This window comes from Conger conger, chromosome 4 (genome assembly GCF_963514075.1).
Source record: "Conger conger chromosome 4, fConCon1.1, whole genome shotgun sequence".
Taxonomy (NCBI): domain Eukaryota; kingdom Metazoa; phylum Chordata; class Actinopteri; order Anguilliformes; family Congridae; genus Conger; species Conger conger.
The window spans coordinates 16,542,144-16,563,742 of record NC_083763.1 but is presented as its reverse complement, the minus strand read 5'-3'; the positions used below and the strand labels follow the sequence as shown (position 1 = coordinate 16,563,742).

The 21,599-nt window shown below is 44.8% G+C and overlaps 1 protein-coding gene across 6 annotated transcripts in view; it reads left to right on the top strand.

Annotated features, from left to right (window-relative positions):
* The window catches only part of suco (SUN domain containing ossification factor), a 43,654-nt gene that overhangs the window by 7,045 nt on the left and 15,010 nt on the right, over positions 1–21,599 (top strand). For 5 of the 6 annotated variants that reach the window (XR_009708491.1, XM_061237707.1, XM_061237705.1 and 2 more), the window contains exons 2-11: positions 13,151–13,259; positions 15,256–15,372; positions 15,854–16,074; positions 16,865–16,996; positions 17,303–17,450; positions 18,819–18,930; positions 19,917–20,047; positions 20,413–20,480; positions 20,811–20,918; positions 21,083–21,188. Coding sequence is in view for 5 of the 6 variants with exons in the window: in XM_061237707.1 (XP_061093691.1) it covers positions 13,151–13,259; positions 15,256–15,372; positions 15,854–16,074; positions 16,865–16,996; positions 17,303–17,450; positions 18,819–18,930; positions 19,917–20,047; positions 20,413–20,480; positions 20,811–20,918; positions 21,083–21,188 (1,252 nt within the window). In the remaining variant the exon portion in view is untranslated. The remainder of the gene's footprint in view (positions 1–13,150; positions 13,260–15,255; positions 15,373–15,853; positions 16,075–16,864; positions 16,997–17,302; positions 17,451–18,818; positions 18,931–19,916; positions 20,048–20,412; positions 20,481–20,810; positions 20,919–21,082; positions 21,189–21,599) is intronic. The other variant, XM_061237708.1, reaches the window with a different exon arrangement.

Below are 21,599 nucleotides of genomic sequence, written 5' to 3'. Positions count from 1 at the left end.
TTATATAACACTGCATTTCCTGCTTGGAGCCCTGCTCTTTCCCCCCCCCCTCTCTTGAAGAGCATTTCCTTCTTTCCTTGTTATGCAGAGGAACTTCCGATTCTCTCATTGGCCACACACGAGGCACTCCATTTGAAAAGTCATCTTTTCAGTGGCCCCTGAGAAGCAGGCTTATTTCCTGCTTCCCTATTGTTGTAATATTTATTATTATTACTGGCAGTCTGAATGAACGCAAGGTGTATTTGAGGACATACAAATACGTTTCTCCCCTTCTTCCGTTATAAATTAGTTTGTTAACCGGGTTGTCAAATTAGTATTAGAAGCAGTTCCCAAGTTGTTGTCGAACGTTGTTACTGTTCACCAGTGAACAGAAATTTTAATGTCCATGAAATGTGCAGAGGAATGCAAAGTTCAGCTGAAATGCATTTTACAGCCTGAAGGATAAATTTTAGACAAACATGTTTTCAGACATTTATCTGTCGCTCTCCTCGCGCGCTTAATCGCGCTCTGCACCGTAATACCAAACAGGGGTTATCAAAGCAGAAAGGTTTAATTGGCTCGGACAGTGCTGGATTGTGTCGGCATTGGTGTGCATTGTTCTTGCCTGTAGACCGTGGGGGAAGCGAACCCTTTCAGCCTGGCAGCGGCCCGGGCTCAGCCGGCAGAGCTCATCCTCCAGCACTCTCATCCCTCCTGTTGACATTGGTGGCGGATGAAAATGTAGTCAGTTGTGCTTTGCTGCTGTGTAAACTTTCAGCGTTTTCAGCACGTCCAAGGGAGAACTGCCAAGTGCCGGGAATTAGCAAGGACGTGCAGCGCCCCACTGACCGTGGGAAACCGAGCCGTTGGAGCCGAGACCGCGACGGCCTCCAGTCATAGTCAAGTTACCGTTGGCTTGCAGAATCTTATCGAGAGACAGTGCGGCTGTCTGGCTGATATGACCAGCTGCAGGCTAGCGCTGGAGGTTGCGATATGTCCTTAGTAATGCTCCCTGGCTCTGTGGTGGGGTGTTGGTGTCGTGTGTGTGCGTGTCTGATGAGGCCTCGCCTTTCTGATGCCAGGGCTGGTCTCAGCAACTTTCCTCTGAGGTCACTGTATGCGACACAGCCAGCAAACCCTGCCCAATAGCCCATTAATCCTCCCCACAGCATCTGCTGTAGATGGGCTTTGTATAGAGTTTGCGGGGGGAATTATTTTGGGCCAGAATGGTGCAGACTTATCCATCAAGGCCTGTTTTGTGGGTGTGCCGGGACTGGAGAGAGTATTTGCTCTGCTGCAGCACGGGACTGAAGTGCCTTTCAGGACGTTTTAGATCCCTTGACTGAGACTCTCGGGCTCGTCCCAGGGCTGCCTGTGTCCCTTTGATCTCTGCCTAAGGGCTCTTCCTTCCCCCAGTGACCTGGCCCCAGCTTTGTCTCCACTTACTATTTCAGCACTGCTTCCTTCCCATGGAGACTGAAACTAGTTACCATGAACCTTAGGCTAAAATCAATTACTGTTATTTACACCCTGAATTGGAAGCTAAAAAGGGGCTGTTTCTTACACCTGATTGAGACCTACCTGCACTCTGAATCTGTGAAGGATTCTTAATGACTATGTAAACAAGGGTTAATTATTGTTTTGCTTTGAGCTCATAATCCCTGCAGTCCATTCCTTGCCTTGTTAAGTGTCATTTCTCATATCTGCCAAGGGGGTACGTAATGCTTCATTAGTGCTGTGCGAAAGTGGTTTTGCAGATCATGGCAATGGATTACGGTGTGTTGAGTGCTGTTTCTGGAAATTGTTCATTTTAATCACGATAACATCAGAAGGGTTTGGTCTCCTGCAGAGCAAACTGTTCATGATCCTGAAGTGATGGGACTTGGGTGCCAGCAGGGATCAGTTTTCCCTTGGCCTGCTTTGGCAAAGCTGGCAGAGCAGTAACAGTGGGGTACCGGCAGTAAACTGTTGAGTCTTAAAATGATGTGAACTTTACTGCATTCAGAGCAAGACGCCAGGGGTGCAGCTAAGTGGTGTGTGGGTTTCATTTTTCAAGGTGCATGTGGACTGCTGACCGTTCTGCAGCCATCTTGGCTCTATGTGCTGGATTCGCTGAGAGGCAGGCTTTGCTTCTCTGCAGCCCACCGTTTGCTCTGAAACGGTTCTTCCATATTAAGCAGCAGGAAACCTCTTGTAGAGGACACAACAGTTGTTTTTTTTGGGGTTGGGAGGTATGTTTCCTGGACCATGCTGTTGCCACGGGCCCTTCTTCCTCTCATGGACCTTGGGAAGCCCAGCCAGAGGAGGCTTGGCACTGGGCAGAGAGCGCTGCTGCCAGGCTGTCCTGCATTCAGCAGGGCTGAGACCTGTAGCTGTTCTCTTATGAGCCCCAGCCGAAGGCTCGCTGCTGTTTAAATTCCTGCTGGGTGTTCTCGACAGCCCAAGGGCGTGTAAGGACATGCCGTCATCTGCTCTGACAGGATTGAGCACCACCACAAAATATGTAAAATAACTGTCCACCTGTCAAGGGCTACTGCCTGGTCTTGGGACTCATTGGCTTGTGGTGCCCTCATCATTTTAATTATGAGCCTGTAGTAGTTTCTGTCAAGACGTTCTAATTGAGTCCCAGGAAAATGTGGACTCTCTAAAAAATGATGCAAATAAAATTCAAACAAATTCAATATTCAAAATAATACATTGAACTCTCCAGAGGAGACATGAAAAATGAGTAGCCTAAATGTATTTACTTTACAAAAACTGGTTCTGAATTGTGTGATGGAGTCTGTAGATTTACTGTACACGACCATCAGGAGCTGCCGTAACCCTGCTATAAAGTTAGCATGGCTTTTCCAGGTTAATACCGCACACATGAAACATGCTGACACGCATTCAGTCGCGGCTGCACATTCGTCTTCACTGTAATGGGTCATTTGGATACCATATGCATATGTAGGCCTGCTCTTCCAGCACTTGTGGGTAAAACTATGTAATGGTTTGGCATTGCAGTGAGAAACTGATGTATGGAGTGGAGACCAGTAAGATTTTCTTGCTGTAGTTTCCATTAGTTTAGCCACACCCGCACCAAAGCAGTGATATACAAGTGACGGGATTAAGAAGGATGAGCTGGATTTGGGGGTGTGGTTTTTTTATGCATACAGAAGGCTGACAGATGAGAGCACTCCTGATCCCGTGACAGAATGTTTTTGCTTGAGCCTATGCCCAGCCTTGCTCTGTCCTACTTTTCTAGCCTGCCCTGGCTGCCTGCCCTGTGGGTTCAGCCACGTGGCTTTCACTATCCACAGACAAAGCCACTCCTCTGACACCACCCTGCCAGGTCTCATCAGGGCTCTGCCAGTGCTGTGCAGGAGGCTGGCCAGCAGCCCCGGCCAATCGGAACTACTTCCATGGTGATGTGGACGGATAATAATAAGGGCCATTCTGCAAAGGCCTAATCTTTTAATCCTGCCCCCCTCCTCCCTCCCCATTCACTTATTTCAGATGAAATTATGGGTTTGCTTATGGGGTCATCCCCACATCTCATTATTTTATTTTCTTTCTTTTTTTTGTTCTGATACTTTGCCAGAGGTTTTAATCTTCTAATCTGCGGATGTGGAGATCTGGAGGTAGTGTAACGGCCAGGCTCAGATGCAGAGAAATTTCACCCTTTGTAAACCGTGCTTGAAATGTTCAGATGATAAAAGCTGTTCATAGTTTTGCCTGTTCCTGGAGGAGGACATTTCACAGTAAGAGGTTTTATGTGACTTTGAAATACAGGGACAGACTTTACAAATATCTTTTTAGCTATTGTAATCCATTTCAAACCTGGAATTAAGTCTTTAATTAATTCAGGCCTGTACATTAAGGCTTGGCTGTCATATCATTAGTGAAAAGCACTTTTCAATAATATTATATTGCCAAATAGTAAAGGCTTGTAGTTTCGTTACAATAATTTAGCTGTTCTTTATATAAGTGATTTTAATCATTAGATGGCCCAGGTCTCTAAGTCAGTAACTTATTGTCAATATTATTTTGACTTGTATTGTTAACATTTTGGACAAGAAAGGAAAGTTAATTCTCTCCTATTAACTGTGAAAGTGTTTCCATGATTTCCCCATCCATTTTGAAAAAATACTAAAATTGGGCTAAAATATTTTGGAAAATTAAAAAAAAAAAAAAAAAAAAAAAAAAAATTGGAATTGATTTGCTTAGGTTGTTTTTGTCCTGAAAGAGCAGCAGTCACTGGATTTCTGTTTTATTCTGGTACACATTGCCTGGTCTGAACCCTGACATTGATGTCACATGCATTCCTTGGAGTGTTTTTCAGCTTATGACTTGGTAAAGAGAACAAAGGTCAAAGAGCCCCTCCAGGCTTCAGTCTTTGCTCTTCGCACAGGGCGTCTTTGGGAGAGCTGGAGCTGCCTGACTAATCAATAACCAGAGGTGACCACGCACAACCTGAGACGTGGCACTGTGTTGTCATCAAGCCGTGTCCTTTATGCACCCAACCCCAGCTCCAACATCTGGTAGAGCCAAACCAAGCCACGATTCATTCAAGTGACAACAACAGACCAGCCTTCACAATCTCGTCAGAATGTTTTTCTCTGGGCTTTTTACACAATGAGGAAAGGCTTAATAGATGTTTCTGAGCTAAATTACTCCATTCAAGAACACCGACATTGAATCAATGTTGCTACAAAAATGTCATTGTCAGAAGGTATCAAATGTTACTTTTTAATATAAAAGAATTACATTATGGATTGACACTTCAAAAATGAGGTGAGGACATCTTACAAATGTGTTTCTGCTATTCATTCAATTTATAAAGTACACCAATAAATTATGATAGCAATGATAGCATAAATGCCACTCCCCAAAGCAACCTCAATATTACGAACTTGCAAACTCATCATGCTTTCCAAAGTGCAAGCACTGATCCCTTATGGAGACCTGCCAGGTACAATTGGGAAAGCCTAAGGCTAGCTAATGAGATTTTCTGAAAGAATTGACTACAGAACCATCTCAGCACTTGTTCATGCTATACTTAGCAGATAGGTGACTTTAATTGGCTTAATTAAACGCATGAGATTACTGTCGTTAGTTGAAGTTAAGCCACTGTCCTAACATGCTCTTAGTGAGGCACCCTAATGCTGCTGGCTGCTCACAATGCCAGCTGTTAGAGCCTTTTCAGGGTTCCCTTTCTGTGACCCTGAGGCTGTGTGACCGTGAGGTTGGCGCTAGTGCTCTTGTTTTTACCCCTTTGTCATAGTGACTACAGTATGAGTGCAGAAATGCTGGTCAACTGGGTCACTTACTAACTTTTATTTATTAATTTATTCTTGACATCTACAAGGTCCTGAACCTCAAGGCCAGACACCGCAGAATTGCTTTTGAATATGTTCTGCCTCGCATGTTAGTTTAGCTAGCTTTTAGTAACTCATTGTTTTTAAATATTGGTTGAGGGAATGAAAGGGCATTAGCCTTGTTTTTGATGGCCTTGTCATGGCTGCTAAAACACCTGTACTTCCCCAGCTTCAATGTGAAATCTACAAGAAAAAATCTGACGTTACATGCTGGAATCAGTCTACTACTTTAGCCATTTGGCCAGCAACCATGTTTCCAACATAACATGCTAAATGTGTTCCTCCTGGGGTTCAGTAAATGCACAATCTGGCCTGTTGTATGAACCCTGCTGGAGCACCTAGTCATCATCAGGGTTTAGTCTGGAACTGGACAATCTGGATTCCAGGGTCCTAAACACCCCTCGGGAATCTGCAGACATGACCAGCCGTGTGACCCTGGGCTTTAAGAAAAGCTCCTGACCCACGGCCTTACTAAACTCTTCTGAGCTCACAGTGCCTTAGAGCGTGTGAGAAGCTTCATTACACTGGCCTAGCTTCTTTACTCTGACAAGCACTTGGATGGGTGTAAAGTAATATGACATGTAGGCATTTCAATTCAGATAGAAAAGATAGAAAGAGGGTTCATGTTTAATTGATAATAGACATAAAATGTGTGTATATGATTATATTAAAGTTCTGGTTGTTTCATAAATGGTGACTTAGGTAAAACTTAAATTAATAGAAAACTACTCTCTCGGAAAGCATTACACCAGTTTACCTGAATATTTAATTAGAATGGTCCTCATCAGTCATCCCATCATTAAAGGCACACAAGATTTTATTTGACTTTGAAAGCTTGGACTTGAGAATGCAAAGGCATATGGCAAGCGCTCGGCACTGTAGCTCAAAGTTTATTCTGGAGCTCCAGAACGAAGCTGTAGCTACAATGAAATGGGAGGGTCCCCATCCCTCCCTACCTCCCTGTGAACCTTAATCGTTGTCTCTGTGACTTGCTTTGTGTATCGGTATTTTTTAGTTGGCTAGGTAAGCAGTGTTTTGATAGTTAACTTTGGTCACTTTTGCTCTGTTTGTTTGTTTCTTGTTTAAAAAAAAAAAGAATTGGCCCTCGTCCTTATCTTTGTTGTACAGGTAGCAGTTCAAATTGTACTTCCCTCTAGGGTCTTTCAGCGAACTTATCCCTGGTTATGGATATGCACTTTGTTGTACGTCGCTCTGGATAAGAGCGTCTGCCAAATGCCAATAATGTAATGTAATGTAAAGGGTCGACTGTATATTGAGTGTCAGCACCCTCGTAGTCTGCTATTGTTTAATGGTGTGGGAAACATTTTGTATTTACTTATTTAGTGAACATTGGGGCTGCTACTGTATGGTTATTAACTCTTTAGAGTGGCTCTTACCATTGCTTAAAATTATATACAGTACATGTTGGAGTGGAGCCACTATCTCCACAGCTTTTGAAATGTTGTTGTCTTCGGTACCGTTAACCCCCATGGTGCTAAAAAAAAACTCAGCCAGGCGAGGGTGTCATGTGCTCTTGTCACAATGTTTCGAGTGAGGTGCTAAACATTTTGAGGCTGCTGTGTACAGGCAGGGAGGCCTCTGTGTAGCTCTGCTGTGTAATATGGATTTCTTGAAACTGTCATCAGTGATTTGATGGCAGAGCTCATTGTTTGATTTGTCGAAGTGCTGCCTTTTCTGAAATTTGATCTGTGCGTCTTTCTACTGACGTAAGTTAGAAAAGCAGGACTGTTTTCTTGAGTGGGCTTGAACGTGTTCAAGACGAGGCTCTCATTGGGGTCGGCAGCCGGCCAAAAGGCCTTTCAGTCAATGCCTCGGAGCGCTGCTTCACTGAAGCTTAGCTGGGGTGCTTTAGCATAAGCTTCTCATTTTTGCCAGAAGTAGCCTGACTAGAACACAAACAAATATGCGCATGGCTGTTGGTCCCCCTCCCCCCACGCATGGGGCCCACAGATGCAGGAAACGAGAAGCAGCTGATCTGCTGACTCAAGCCTGAGGTTCGCTTTCTTTAAGCTGCGCAGAAGAGGCCAGACATCCATTGACTTCAAATCCCTGTCTGCTCTCTCCATGCAGGAAGCCTTTTCTCTGCAGATCTATACATGTTTATGTGAGCCTCAAAACTGCTTCACATTGCTCAAAAATGCCTTTCCATCACAGCCTTGAATTTAATTTTTATGACGCATAAAAAGTGCCTTTTTGTGTATTGCTCTATTAGTAGAGGTTAAAATTTGTTGTATGAAGGCATGCAGAATTTTTATTATTACTGGTTGTTGATAGCTCGACTTCTTTAGTTGAGTGCAGTTTCGAGGGTTCCTGAGACAGGGACAGTTTGTACTGTGTGGGCTTGTGTGTGTTGGTTGTTGAGTAATGAGCTAGTGGAGACGGACATTTTGGCTCCTACACTACACATGACTGTAGCACTGTCTTAACTCTGCGCACCTGCAAAGTAGCCCCACTCTCCCAAGCAGGTGTAATCTTCGCTACAGCAGATTCCTGTCCAGTCATGCACTGAGGTTACTGGTGAATTGAAATCTCTGGGTGACTAGATTTGCAATGTTGTGTTACTTAGTGCCAGTGTAGAGCTTAGTATGTATCCCTGTTGGGTGGAGGGCTGTACCTACTGCATGTAAATCTATCTATGGCTGGGGGGCTCTCTGTCTACCGTATGTTATGGAAATCCAAACAGGAATGTCAAAAGGCGTGTTTCCTCCCTTTGACCTACTCATCTAGCTGCTTCTTTCATGCATGGCTAACACTGACTGAACTTGCTTTGAAACCTAGTTTGCCCTACATATGTCATTCATATGCCTGTAGCTTTCACAGGCTTAGAATGTTCCTTCATGCCACAGATGAATTTTATCTTCACATTATGATGGTTTTCACTGAAGCCAACTAAACTGCCTCATTTACAGGTACAGTAGTCCCTAATAGGCCATGGCAGCTGAATTTACAGAGTACAGTATCTAGGCTGCTGTGGCCAATAAGAGCATTTCCCATATGGTCATCTGTCCACTTTTCTATTTTTTACTCTGAACCCAACCCTGTTGCCCCCTGTGACTTACTTCAGCTGCTTTGTGTGGATGTTATTGTCTCCCAAGTACTTTGTGGATTCCCAGTTGCAGCCAGAACTTGAGCTGCTGGTGAATTCATATTGTGTACCTGCTGAAATGTACAGCGCAGTAGCCAAGGGCTAAGAAATGGACAGCACTGAATAGATTTGATCAGTTGGAGTGGGCTGTAGGTGAAGAGGTCCCTCGTGGCTGAGGCCATCCTGTCCATGAGGCCTGGTACAGTGTGTACCTTTAAGCCCTTGGAACTGTCGTCATCATGGCTTCCTCTTCAGCTCCATTTAACCATGGTAAAGAAAGCCCACTGCATAGCCTTTAACATTATAATGGTGATGTGGAAAAAGTCCAACAGAGTAGGTACAGCACAAAAGGGGGATATTCCTTGCTAAACTTACTTTGTGAATTGCTCCTTCAAGTTCAGTATTGTCAGTGTAATGAAAGGTTTGGCCAGTAACACTAAGTTGCAAAATCGTTTTTGGTTTTGCGAAGCTCAAATGGTGGAGACTTAGTAAATGTTTCAGGACTTATAGTAATCATGCAATAAGGTAATGGAAGTAGGCTACTATAATATTTTTGAGTCATACTGGATGGTTCAGCTAATTTCAACCACATTCATCTGCATACATTGTGTGCATACAGTAAACAAGGGAAAAAGTTGTATGCCATTGACGTGGACCCGGTACATGTATTTACCAGTATATTAACCTTTACATACTTGACATTTGAAATGGTGCTTATTCTAAACCAAGGGGTCTATGTTTAGGAGTGCTTATATTAACTCCAGGTCCCTATGCATGTATAATATTTGCATGCTGGGTCTCAAATTTCTCTGAGTTAATATTTCATGCCTGTCACCCCTTATGGAATCACCATATATGTATGTGTAGCACACTGATATGTATGCATTGAAGTATGTGAGCCTCAGATCAGGTATCCACATGTGCGTCAAACAAGGTCAACATATTTATCATAGTTGATTAAATGCTCCTATATTTGAGCCTGTGTTGGCTGATTGCTGTACCTTTAAGATATCTTGCCTGTGAGGAGGAACTGCTTTTCTGATTCTGTAGTGCAGGTGCAAATGGATTCTTTTACATAAGTGAGAGGGAAATTGCAAGTGGTGCATGTTTTTTCTTGGGTTAAGTTGAATAAAGTCTGCATCTGTGTGAAACTGGGAGTTGGCAAGCCGTGTTTTGCTCTGCAAAACAGGACAGGTAGCAGAGCTCTGTTTGTGAACCCATTGAGGAGTAAGCAACCAGCATGAACTTCCATGTATGTGCACAATGACCACAATTTTGTGTGGAGGGGTGAGTAAGTGTAACTTCCCAGAATTGCTTGAAGGGGAAAAGGCAGAGTGTGAACATGTGTATTCTGGTCTTCAGGTTGGGGGTGACATTGATGGCTTGTCAAGGTGAAGTTCTCGGCTTTCACTGGGTGAGTGAGGTGACAATCGCACACCCAGCTGTTTCCCGCACTCTGCCTCCTGACAGGGCTTGGGCAGGCTCCGTAACCACCTCAATGCGGACGACAAACCTGTCCTGACCGGGGAACTTTGCCCTCTCTGATCCAGAAAAACGACCTTCTGTTTGACTTCGGAATGAATCACCCTCCTTAATGAAGCTTTGGATTGCAATATATTTGGCTGCCACTGTGTAAACAAGCACTTTAGTATAAACTGAGATGTCTGATATGTGTTAGTATCTGTCCATTTTAATTGCTGTTAGAAGTAAACCAACAACCTGGCCTGTGTGTATCTAAGGATCCCCACAATTCCCCCTGCAGCATCAGGTGCTTATGAATGCATTCTATTCATGGTTGGTTTCTGAGAAATTCAGCCCTGCTTCAGTCAACATCCTTTCCCCTCCATTCTGTACCTCTTTTGCACAGTGGGATGCTGACAGTTTTACCAATCACTTAATAGTATGGCAGTATGCCACAGTGTCTTCATCGTAACAGAAAACTAGACACTCAAAAGCTGAGAGTCCCAGGAAGCCCAGTATAATGCAGCGGGGCCAGTTACGGGTGAACTTTCTGCCCACTCGGGGGCTAATGTTAGACGTAAATTTTACGTCAGTTGCACAAGTTGTGGTATTGGCAAACATTTTGATAAAATCTAAGCCTGGGGGTTAGGCATAAGCTGGGTGTAACATTGACCACAGTATGACAGTTGCTGCCTTCAATGTAAAAAAAATGAAGAAGGCCCACTCCCACCAAACGGTCCCGAAATTTGGACAGACAATTTCGTAACTTATTGCATAAGGATAAACAACAACCGTTAACAACATTGACGCAACAGTGGAGCAGTGCTTGCTGCATTACCTGCTACCATACTTGAGAAAGACCATGCATAATCATCTTCTAGGGCGAGAGGGGACTCTATGCAAAAGTGTGGCTGCACTTTCTCTGATTTGGCATCAGTCTTAACTATTTCATCTGAAACTGGTTTGATTTTATTCAAGTTATTCTGACTATTGTGAAAGATATGGATGGAATTGCTTCCCGTATTGATTCAGTCAGGATCATGCCATTTTATTCTTCAATCCCAGATGATTATGTAATTTAAGGGACGGGTGGCAATCCTAGTAATTACAATCAAAGGTAATTTTTCTTTCTTTTGAATTACTTTGAATTATTACATTTAGACAATTGAGAGGTAAGCGGTTGTATTGGGAATGATACTTTCGGTATATCACTCCCTATTAAATACAGTGGTGAAAGCTAAATATAAGAAAACTACGTAGCATTGAAGTTTCAGTTTGAAAAAAGTCATGTTCTGTGTTTTTTCTCATTATACTTTCCCTTTCATAGTGAAGAAATTTCCAGAATTTGACTATCCTATTGCCACCGACATTGTCTTGATTTGTTGTCCGACTCGTGCAATTTAAAGAAATCTGACTTAACTGGCATGATTCTAACTTATAAACTTGATTACAAATAGGATACATTTGTGTAATTAGTGGCCTATCGATGGCAACCTGCAACCGATGTCAAGCGCAATTCGGGAAAAAAAAAAAAACCTCATGGGCTCGTATGTGTTGGTATATCCCTTGAGGTACACAAATCTCATAATACACGCTCATAACTATGAACATTTTTAAAAAGCAATGAAAAGCTGCATAGCAATAATTTGCGAATGATCTGGATGGAGCCTTGCAATTTTGTTTGCAGTACCATTTAATGCTTCATTGGCTTATATGAAGTTGTTGTCGTTACCGTCAATGAAGAAATCTGCTAGCATAGCTCTTAATAGTATGCCTGAAATGCCATTCAACGGGACTTCTGCTTTACCTCCCTGTAATATATCTTTGTTTTGCTGAAAAGGTTTGAAAAGAGACATTTATTTGTCTGAAAAACATGGTTTTCTTCTCTGCTTTGTTGCTTTCTAAGAAACCGAGCTAGTTCCCCTGTATGCAAATTGTCATGCAACTGACTAATTTGGCTTATGTTGAACGTACTGGTGTATGTTCAACATAACCACGTTTATGCCACCGACCCCAGGTAATTCTTGTCATCTCCATCATAAGATTATGATCGCGGTCATAGCCTAGTCACATTTGCACAGACTATGAGACGGTGCCTCTAGCACTGTGAGCTCCCGTTAAATCTTCAAATATCCTCCATCCTTCCAAGTTCTCAATTACACATTGATCGTTGGCATTGTGCTGTTTTTGTTGGAACATTTTGGGCAGTGCAGCTGTTGGAAGAGTTCTGGTTTGGGTTTAGCGAGGGCGAGAAGGACAGCTGGGACCCCCATGTTACTCAGAAGACCTTCACTCAGATGCCATGCCTCCACATCACTTTGACTTTAACCCTCCTGATAAGATAAAGGGGGCCTGGGCCTCCCTGCTGCCTGCCTATTCCACTGCCTTATCTCCCAGATTGAGGTCATTTTAGCATTTTTTCCCAGCCTTTTCTTTTAACTCTTGCACACACTTCCTAAAAACAGATTTGTTTTTTGCCAAATGTAACATTTTGACCTCCGCTCTCTGTCTGACCACAGCGGTATCTAGGCTACCCTTTAATATGGCTTAGGTTAATGTGCAGTAGTTCATGATGCAAATTAAATTTGAATGTGTTTGAGCCTTACTGATAGACAGACACAATGGTATGAGAGAGACTTATCTGTCAAAGCCCATAGGATGAAGATCACTGCTATCTGTGGCATTTTGGTTTGCCGAGGCCAGTAAATGGAGACATGAAAAAGCCGGTTTTCTTCTCCTAATCCACTGAAACTATCCACAAGCCATTACATCAGAAGCATCAGTTTATATTGGTTGTTCTATTGCGTGGGTCGAGGCGTGAATGGTGTGAATTAAATGTTCACGGGTGACTCATGCTCATTGGTGAAGGACCATAGGATAGGTCCTTCACATTCAGCTCCGTGGCAGGGAGTGGGACTTATCTTTAGACTGACTTGTGCAGTTCAAATTCCATGAAATGTCCTCGCACATTTGCATCAGCCTCATGAACACCTTACACTCTTACAGATCTGTTTTGTCATTACAACCGCCACAGCCCATGGTAACACAGCCCTGCTGTCCATTTATCTATGCTGATGGCGCATTTTTGTTTGCATTTTCTATGGTGAAATGAGCGCTGCTCCACTGGAGCGGAGCATTTTGTGGACAGAGCCACGGCAGAGCTAACCCAGCTCTCCGAGCCTCTCCTCAAAGAGCTAACCCAGTTCTGACGACCTTTGAAACTGTGTCCTCTTTGTCTTCACAGGTACCCCAGTCGTCATGTCGATTGTTCAGAACAGAGCGCCGATGGCCCAGTACAGTCTGCACAGGATAGTAGCCCTCAGGCGAAGCCGGAGGAGGGGGCTCACGAGAAGGTAACTCCACCCGTCCCCCCTAATTGGGCCCCTAGTGGCGCCAGCTAACCAGCAGATTGCAAGATCTTTCCACAGGGTGTAGGTTGGACTGTGGTGAATGCGGGGGGGGGCGGGGGGGGCGTGAGCAAATATGCTCCTGACCTCCTGGAAAGGGGGTGTGACTTGTGGGTTATGTAAGGCCTGTTCTGCTGAGTCTGGCTTTGCAAGGGGCCTAGTTGTGTAATGTGGCAGTTAAAGACCCTCTTCCATTGGGCCCACTGTTAATCTGTAAAGGAGTCTTTTCTGTGAAGGGTCCAGAAGGCCACATTGATTCCCCATGAGGGACTGATAGTGGCGTGTAGATAAGGGCTGTTTTGTTAGAAGTTTAAAGGATCATTCTGTTCCACTGTTTCCCAGGATTAACATTTTTTAGTTATTAATGATTGGCTAATCTTTCTTCAAATATTCTCAGCAGGAACTCTATTGGCTGAGTGCCGGAGGTAGTTCCATACATCGTCATACGATTAAATAAATGTTTGTCTTGACTAATTCATTTTCTTCAGTTGTCGTTTACCTTCAGTTGAATCATTGTTCTTACCGCAGTATGAAATTTACTCTGTAAATAGGGGTGGTGATCATGATTGCTTGAAAAGGTGCTTTATCAGAGTGTGTTTGATGGGTTAAATAAAGCAAAGCAAGTGGAAATTACGAACATTTTTCTTTCTATTAATTCCATTCTGGTATAGCTTCATGAATACTTGCATTATCCACATTTGCCTTATTTTGGATGTCTTCTTCCTCTGTGTACATTGTTGTTTGAAATAAATACAGGGATGAATTAAAAAATAACTTAAATTGTTTACATCGATATTCCGCTTTAAAATGGTAATAACTGTTGTGCGGCACGTCCCAGTGCTTAACTCTGTTGCTGGACTGGGTTTGAGTCCTGCGAGATCCTCTATGGGTTGCGTTTCACACTAAAGACTCGATTCTACTTATCAAGGTCTTACTTTAATCGGGTGCCTTAGTGCTGGGCTAAAACAACAACCTGCACCTGCATCAGCCCTTCTTGGATTCATAATTGTCCCTTGTGGAATTTGCTCCCAATTAGCTGCGATGCTCCAGAATTGACGAGTGGGTGTGATGTAATTTACTTATACACGCGGCGTAACAATAACTTGCATGTAGCTGACGGCTGTTAAACTACTACCTGTGTTGTGCTCCAAAGCAAAAACACTGCTGATTGTTAAGCAGATAAATACACCTGTGTTGATTATGAAGAAGCTGTAACCTGCTGACCATGAAAGGCACTAGGCAGGTAGGATATGATGGGTAGGATTTGTGGCCCGGATTGGGTCAAAGGCTGATATCAGGTCTGATTCTAGCCCTGTCAGTGAGGGAACATTAAAAGGGGAGTAGAGGTCTGCTGATTAGCAGTAATCTCCTGACTCTCCTACTCAACTCACCATTTATGAATATAGCATCTGTTTACGTCAAAGAATGTTTGATTATACAGCCTCTAGTGACTGTGAAAATCCCAGGAGATCACCAGTTACAGAAATACTCAAATCGGCCTGTCTGGCACCAACAATCATGGCATGCTCGAAATCACTGATTAGATATTTTTTCCCCCATTCTGATGGTTGTTGTGAACATTAGCTGATGCTTATCTGCATGATAATGCATTGTGCATCGCACTGCTGCCACACGATTGGCTGATTTAGAAAATTGCGTGAATAAGTAGGGGTCCATGTGTTCCTAATGTGGTCAGTGAGTGTATATGTCCAGTTAATTGGTTTATTTATGTTTTAAATCAATGGACCAACTTCCATGCAATGTTCATCTTTTATGTCTGTGATTACAACAAATAAAATGTATTTTGTACTGAGAGCTTGAAAATATTGAATTATGTAAGGGTTGTACCCTTGGCTTACCATTCAGTCTGAAAATGTGGCCTTGGTATTTTGCGGTTCTGCTGTAATATGTGCGGGTGAGTGATGGCCCTGGGTGTTCACAGGTTGAAGAGGAGTGGGCCGTGTACATCCAGTCATACGACGTGGGACTGGAGTCGGAGAAGGCTTCATTAGAGGAGCCGCCCGCGCAAATTGTAATGCAAGATGAGGAAAATGATGAGGTGCGATCATCTCTATTAGAATCGCTGTCTGATTATTTTTATTATTTTTTTAGGCATGATAGCTGTGAATGTGTGGTTGGCTTCTCATTAACATTATTTGGGTTTGGTTATTTCTTACAATCACCTGTGTTTATTTGGGTTATCACTTTGTAAACCCCTTGGTGTGAGATACTGTATTATTCTCCCATTATACATTAATCTGTTGAATGGTTCTCGAGTTAGAAATTAAACTGATGTTAAGGAGTGTTTCTGTTGACGTTAAATGTTAAATGTGTATGTATTGTATTATCTGTGCCGTTTATAGTGTCTTTGTGGATAACCGCCTCATTTTCATGTATTAAAATGACTCTACAGTTTGGTATTTCAGTCAGAGCTTATCTGCTTGGGTTGATTGCCCTGGCGTGTAGAATGACGTCTGTGTGCAGTCCTGTCCTGCGCACCGTCCCGTGTGATGTGGCCTGACCGTGTTTGTCTGCTCTAGACTGTGAAAAAGGAGGAGCCTGTCGTGGAGGTGAGGGCGGAGCCGGTGACGGACCCTGTGCCGGAACCCGAGTCTGATCCTCCTGCCTCCCAAGACCAGGCTCCGCCCGCTGCTGCTGCTTCGACCCCGCCCACCGCCACCCCCACCGCTGTCCCCGCTGAACCCGAGGAAGCCCCCGAAGACACACCTACCTCACAAGCCCCTCCCACCCTGCCCCCCAGGTGAGCCTGGAAAGCCAGCCTTCAGCATACAGGAGGCAGGGCTCAGGCAGTCTCTGGATCATAACTGTAACTTGGACAGCTCCACGATTTTATGTTTTTCGTATGATGGTGCTGTAATGGCTTCATTCAATCTGTAATGTGGCATGGTCCATTTCTTCGACCATTCAGTACTTTCTGTACTTCAACCATTCAGTACGTTGTTGAATGTGAGCCTCATGTTGTGCATATGTGTTCCTTGGAATTTGAATGCCTAACACAATTATTCCCTTTTCAGCTTTAACTACTTTTTTCATTTGATCCTTCATCTTTTTTCTTTCTATAAAATTCAAGGGACAATGTTGACATCTTTGTCGCCTCTCGGTGGCTTGCCACATATTCTTGTCAGTACTTTTTTCCACGGACCTTTCTGCCTCCCTGGCAGAAACAAGCCTCCTATTCTTGTCACAAGCTCTCAGCTTTCAGTGCCTTTTACGAAGTAAATTTCAGCATTCAGAAATTTAATGGAAGCCATACAACTCCCACGGGGATTCTTAAATCACCCCCCTCACCCCTCCTCGAGGGGTAGCCGGCTAGCTCACTGTCAATTCACCCTTGTGAAAGGACCGTGTAATCCTCCGGCCCAGTCTCGCGTCACCCCTCCCTGGAGCTCCGCAGTGGCCCAGCCTAGAAACGTCCCCGGCGCCCTCCTGCCCCCGTTAAGGGGAACCCCCCCTCCCTCAGACAAACTTCTCCCTCCTCCTCTCTCCTCCCCCTCTTTTCCGGTAAACAGCCTATTATTTCTTTCCCTCAGTGCAATAGAGGTTGCCAGTGCCGATACCCCTGTAGACAGCTCTATTGATGCTGAGCATCAGCAGTCAGCCGCTGAGTGTGAGGCCGCAGGGCCGCCTGTGGCACCCCCTCCCTTTGGCAGCACACTCACCAGGTGAGTACTGACTCTGACCCAGCCGCAGCACACGCAGGTAACAGCCACACCCTGTCTGCTACGCTCAACAGCACTCCGCCGGCCTTGCCTTTTCCCTGCCTGCCGTGCCGTCGCCCGCCCCAGACAAATTGACGACATGGCTGCAATAAACAAAATGTCTTTATTTTGTCTCGTTTTTTTTGTTTTTGTTTTTTGTTTTGTTTTGTTCCTATTTGGGGTCATCCAGAGTTTCTCAGTGCCTTTCTCTCTCTCTCTCTCTCTCTTTCTCTCCACATCCCTGTTGTGTCGGGCTTCCCCTCTCTTTAGCATGGCTGTGGATCACATAGAGAACTCCTCCAGCACTCATGGGAGCAGGACGGGGACCAAAACTGACCTGGACCCACTCACCCATGTGGAGCAGGACGTGCTGGACCAGGGCACCAACACCTCCAACATGCCTGAGGAGGAGGCACAGGTGATGCCTTTTCTGTAGCAGTGGGGCACTCCCCTGCATTTTAAAACAAAATGGTTAACTTCTATTTGGGTCTGTGCTGTTGCCCGAGGACCCTCTCCCTGCTGTATGAATGGGCATCTTGGATTCATTTCTGAAATTAAGATTTTGACACTGCTAGTGTAGCGGATTATCTGTGCTATTGAGAATTCTATATTCTATATTGATTCAAAATTTATTCAGATTGAAACTATTACTATTTCTAAACTATTACTATTACTAAATGTTGGGTTCAATGAAAAGTTAGTGTAAATGTTTAAACCCTACAAATGAAATGGTGCAGTTCGTAGTTCACACTGAACAGCAAGGTTTAGTCCTGATCCTGTGATCAGGAATTGGGGAAAAAACATTCTTTAGACTGTTGCTTGGGCTATTGACTGTTATATTTTTGCTTTGACTATGTTTTCCAGGCAAAAAACCTCATTAATCTATCTACACACTACAGAATTAGCCATGTAATATGTATGCATTTGAGTATACGTATTTGCATATCTTCATTATGTTTTCCAGTTGTGTGTTGTGTTCCATGTTTATCTCTCAATTTAGAGATAAAGTAATGAGTAGTAACAAAGTATGTTATTCTTCCATAAGTGGACAGAACAGTTTATTGGGCATTTAGTCATTGTGTGGTCCCTGAGTGGAGCTGGAGCTTTTCAGCCTTGTTGGAAGGTCTGCGGGCTTCCCCTTTAGTGTCGTGTGAAAGAATTTCCATCTGTAGACCAAGAACACCAGGCCCTTTGGCCTTTTGTATTCTGCTATTCCGGGCTCTGTGTGTAATATTAAAGTGTAGTAATAAATGTATAGATTTCATTCATATATTTGAGAATTGAGCTGAAGTCCTTATTCTAAGGCGACTGGCTGTCGAAGATTGGATAGAAATCTGCACTCTGAAACGGCACGGATTAGGAGAGCTGTGAATTGGGGCCTTTTTGAGGCATGCATTGTAAAGGTTTCATTTACATGGTACACCGTCCCTCCCCCTCCCCTGTTTAGTATTCAGGCAGCACCCATCTTTGGAGAAATTCCTTGCTGTACAGGCGGCCGGCAGTGTCACAGAACCTGTTTGTGTAACGCAGCCAGACTGGCTGAAAGCTTGTGTCTACTTCAAGCTGAGGGTGAAATGGATTGGTTAGTGTACATGATGTACTCTTGCGCTGCAGCAGGATCACGGGCTAGCCCTGCTGCTGTTGTTCCTGCTGCTGAACCGTAAAGCTATTGCGTAACTGGCAGAATGGGCCACTCGCTGCTGTTGGGAGCCTGTGTGTGAATTGGGCCGTTTGTTTTGGTGGCGTGTCTCACTGAAAGCTAACTCGCGAACCCTTCTGCTCATAGACGGACGACGCCCCTGTCACCAAGGAGACGGACCCTTCTGTGCCGGACAAGGAAGACATCCCCACCTTCGATGAGTGGAAGAAGAAGGTGATGGAGGTGGAGAAGGAGAAGAGTAAGAGCCCTTCTTTTTGGTCGTCATGGCAACAACCCCCCCCCCGGCCTTTCAAACCCAAACGCTTGTGGCCCTGGCTGTGTATTAGGGGGCTGGGGTGGTTGAATGAGGACAGAAACGTGCCCGTGCAGAAAGGTCTGGGTTGCGTCTCTCTGCCAGGCTGCGGAGGCCCGGCTCCCGGGCCCGAGCCCGTGAGCAGGAAGTGGAGCGTGTACATTGCATAAGCCCCCCGTCTCCCACACCAGCAGCGGCAGCCATGAAAAATGCATGCAGGGGTAATGGACCAGAGCGGTGGGCTGCACTCAGAACACGAAGAGTGCGGCTACAGCACACACAAGACCTCACACTGTGGCGTGGCGTGCACTGAGAGGACCGGATCAGCTTACATCTCTAAAGCAGAGAGGAGCACAGAGAGCTTAATGGGAGCAAGAAGCATTTTTTTTCTCCTTTTATATTAGATTTTGGTTCAATTAGATTTTGGATTGTATAGCAGGATTATAATCTCTAGAGGCCTGCTTTCCTGTCTGAATATACGATATGTTACTAATCAATGAGCCCTCCTCGTCCTGCTATGTGCTAAAATAGTATGAAACCACAGTCCTGGTCATCAGATCCCATATTAAAAGATATGCCTGTTCTCCCCCAACTAGGTTATTTGTATGAAAGTTGAAAGTGAGGAATTGTTTTACTGGCATACCCCACCTCACTTAACAATGGAGAACATGGTATCAGTTGCCTTTTGTTGCCACGGCTAGATACACACACACACACACACACACACACACACACACACACACACACACACACACACACACTGCATGACACATGGTGATTGAGTATTGGGTGATAATTGTAGGCCATTTAAAATGACCCATTTCTACCCACCCCCCAACTCACTGTCAGATGCTCTCTCGCCCCTTCCCCCCCCTCTCTCTCGCCCCTTCCCCTTCCCTCTCTCGCCCCTTCCCCCACTCTGTCTTGGACAGGCCAGTCCTTGATGCACTCTTCCTCCAATGGCAGCCCCCATGTGGTGAAGAAGGTACAGAAGAATTTTAAGAATAACTACGCCTCTGTGGAGTGTGGGGCCAAAATCCTGTCTGCAAACACGGAGGCGAAGGTACTGAGAAGACTCCAGTTGAACTACTTCAGTTAGCTACAGTATTGTTTATTTTAGCTAATTTTCTTTGATACTAGTTTTGCTAGTTGTCTGCAATTAATTCACAAAGGGGAAATTGTGATATTACTTTTTTTGGTGGTACATAAAACTGAATCAGAAATACAGTAAAAACACTGTCCTTTTATTGTAAGTTTTATATAATGCAGTAAATGCATGTAATTTTATAATTCACTTATCATGAATCTATTCATTATTGTCTCTTGTATACTGTGTACCTGCTACATAATCTTAATGTTTGTGTCAGGCACTGAAGTAATCATGCACAGGCCAGTACTTGTTCAGCATCTCCACCGTTCAATTTCCAGAGTACCTCTGCCATTCTGATGGAGAACATGGACCTCTATATGTTAAATCCCTGTAGCAACAAGATCTGGTGAGTCACTCAGTGAGTCTGTGCCAACATGTGAAGCGCTCAGTCACCCAGCACCCACCCACCTTCCATGAGCCACTATGAGTGTACTGCTGCTGTCAGTGTGAGAGTGTGAGAGTGTGCACTGCCTGCGGTGTGTCTGGCCCTTCACGTGTGTGAAGCCTGAGGGCCTGTGTGTTAGAGCCTGCCACCGTGTGCCTCTGCTCCCTGCACTGGAGCCCTGCACCACTCCCACCCACCCATCCATCCACTCCCGGTGGTGACCAGACATTGCTGGAACCTGATCTCCTCACGCTGTCTTCCTCCATGTCTCCCTCCTCGTCCTGTCTTCAGGTTTGTCATTGAGCTGTGCGAGCCCATTCAAGTCAAGCAGCTGGACATTGCCAACTTTGAGCTCTTCTCCTCCACTCCCAAGGACTTCCTGGTTTCCATCAGTGACAGGTCAGTCGTCTGTGTCTCTGAAACAGAGCTGGTTTATTTCCCGTCTTATCAGGCCGTCAGGGCACCGAAAGTCCCCCCCACGTTATGAGACCTCCTCCAATCCGTTCGTTATCCGAGATTCTCCTTCAGGTTCTGCGTTCCAAAAGTGTTTCCTCATCCGGCAGGTATCCGACGAACAAGTGGATCAAGCTGGGCACCTTCCACGGCAGGGACGAGCGCACAGTGCAGAGCTTCCCGCTGGACGAGCAGCTGTATGCCAAATACGTCAAGGTACACTTGCCCTCCTGGGCACCTCCAGCCACTTTAAACGGCCTTTTTCCACCCTGTGGGACAGGCGCAGGGCTCGTACTGCCTGAAGGAGGTAGTGTTCAGCAGGGGTAGTATTGCCTGATAGGTGTAGTTAGTAGCAGGGGTAGTATTATTGGCTGAAAGGGGCAATTTTGAGCAGGGGTCGTACTGCCTGAAAGGTCTGGTTTGAGCAGGGCTAGTATTGCCTGAACGGGGCAGGTTTGAGCAGAGGTAGTATTGGCTGAGAGGGGTAGTTTTGAGCTGGGGGAGTATTGTTGGAAAGGGGAAGTTTGGAGCTGGGGTAGTATTGGCTGAAAAGGGGTACTTTTGAGCAGTGGTCGTATTATTGCTGGAAAGGGGCAGTTTTGAACTGCAGCCTCAAAAATAGGTGCA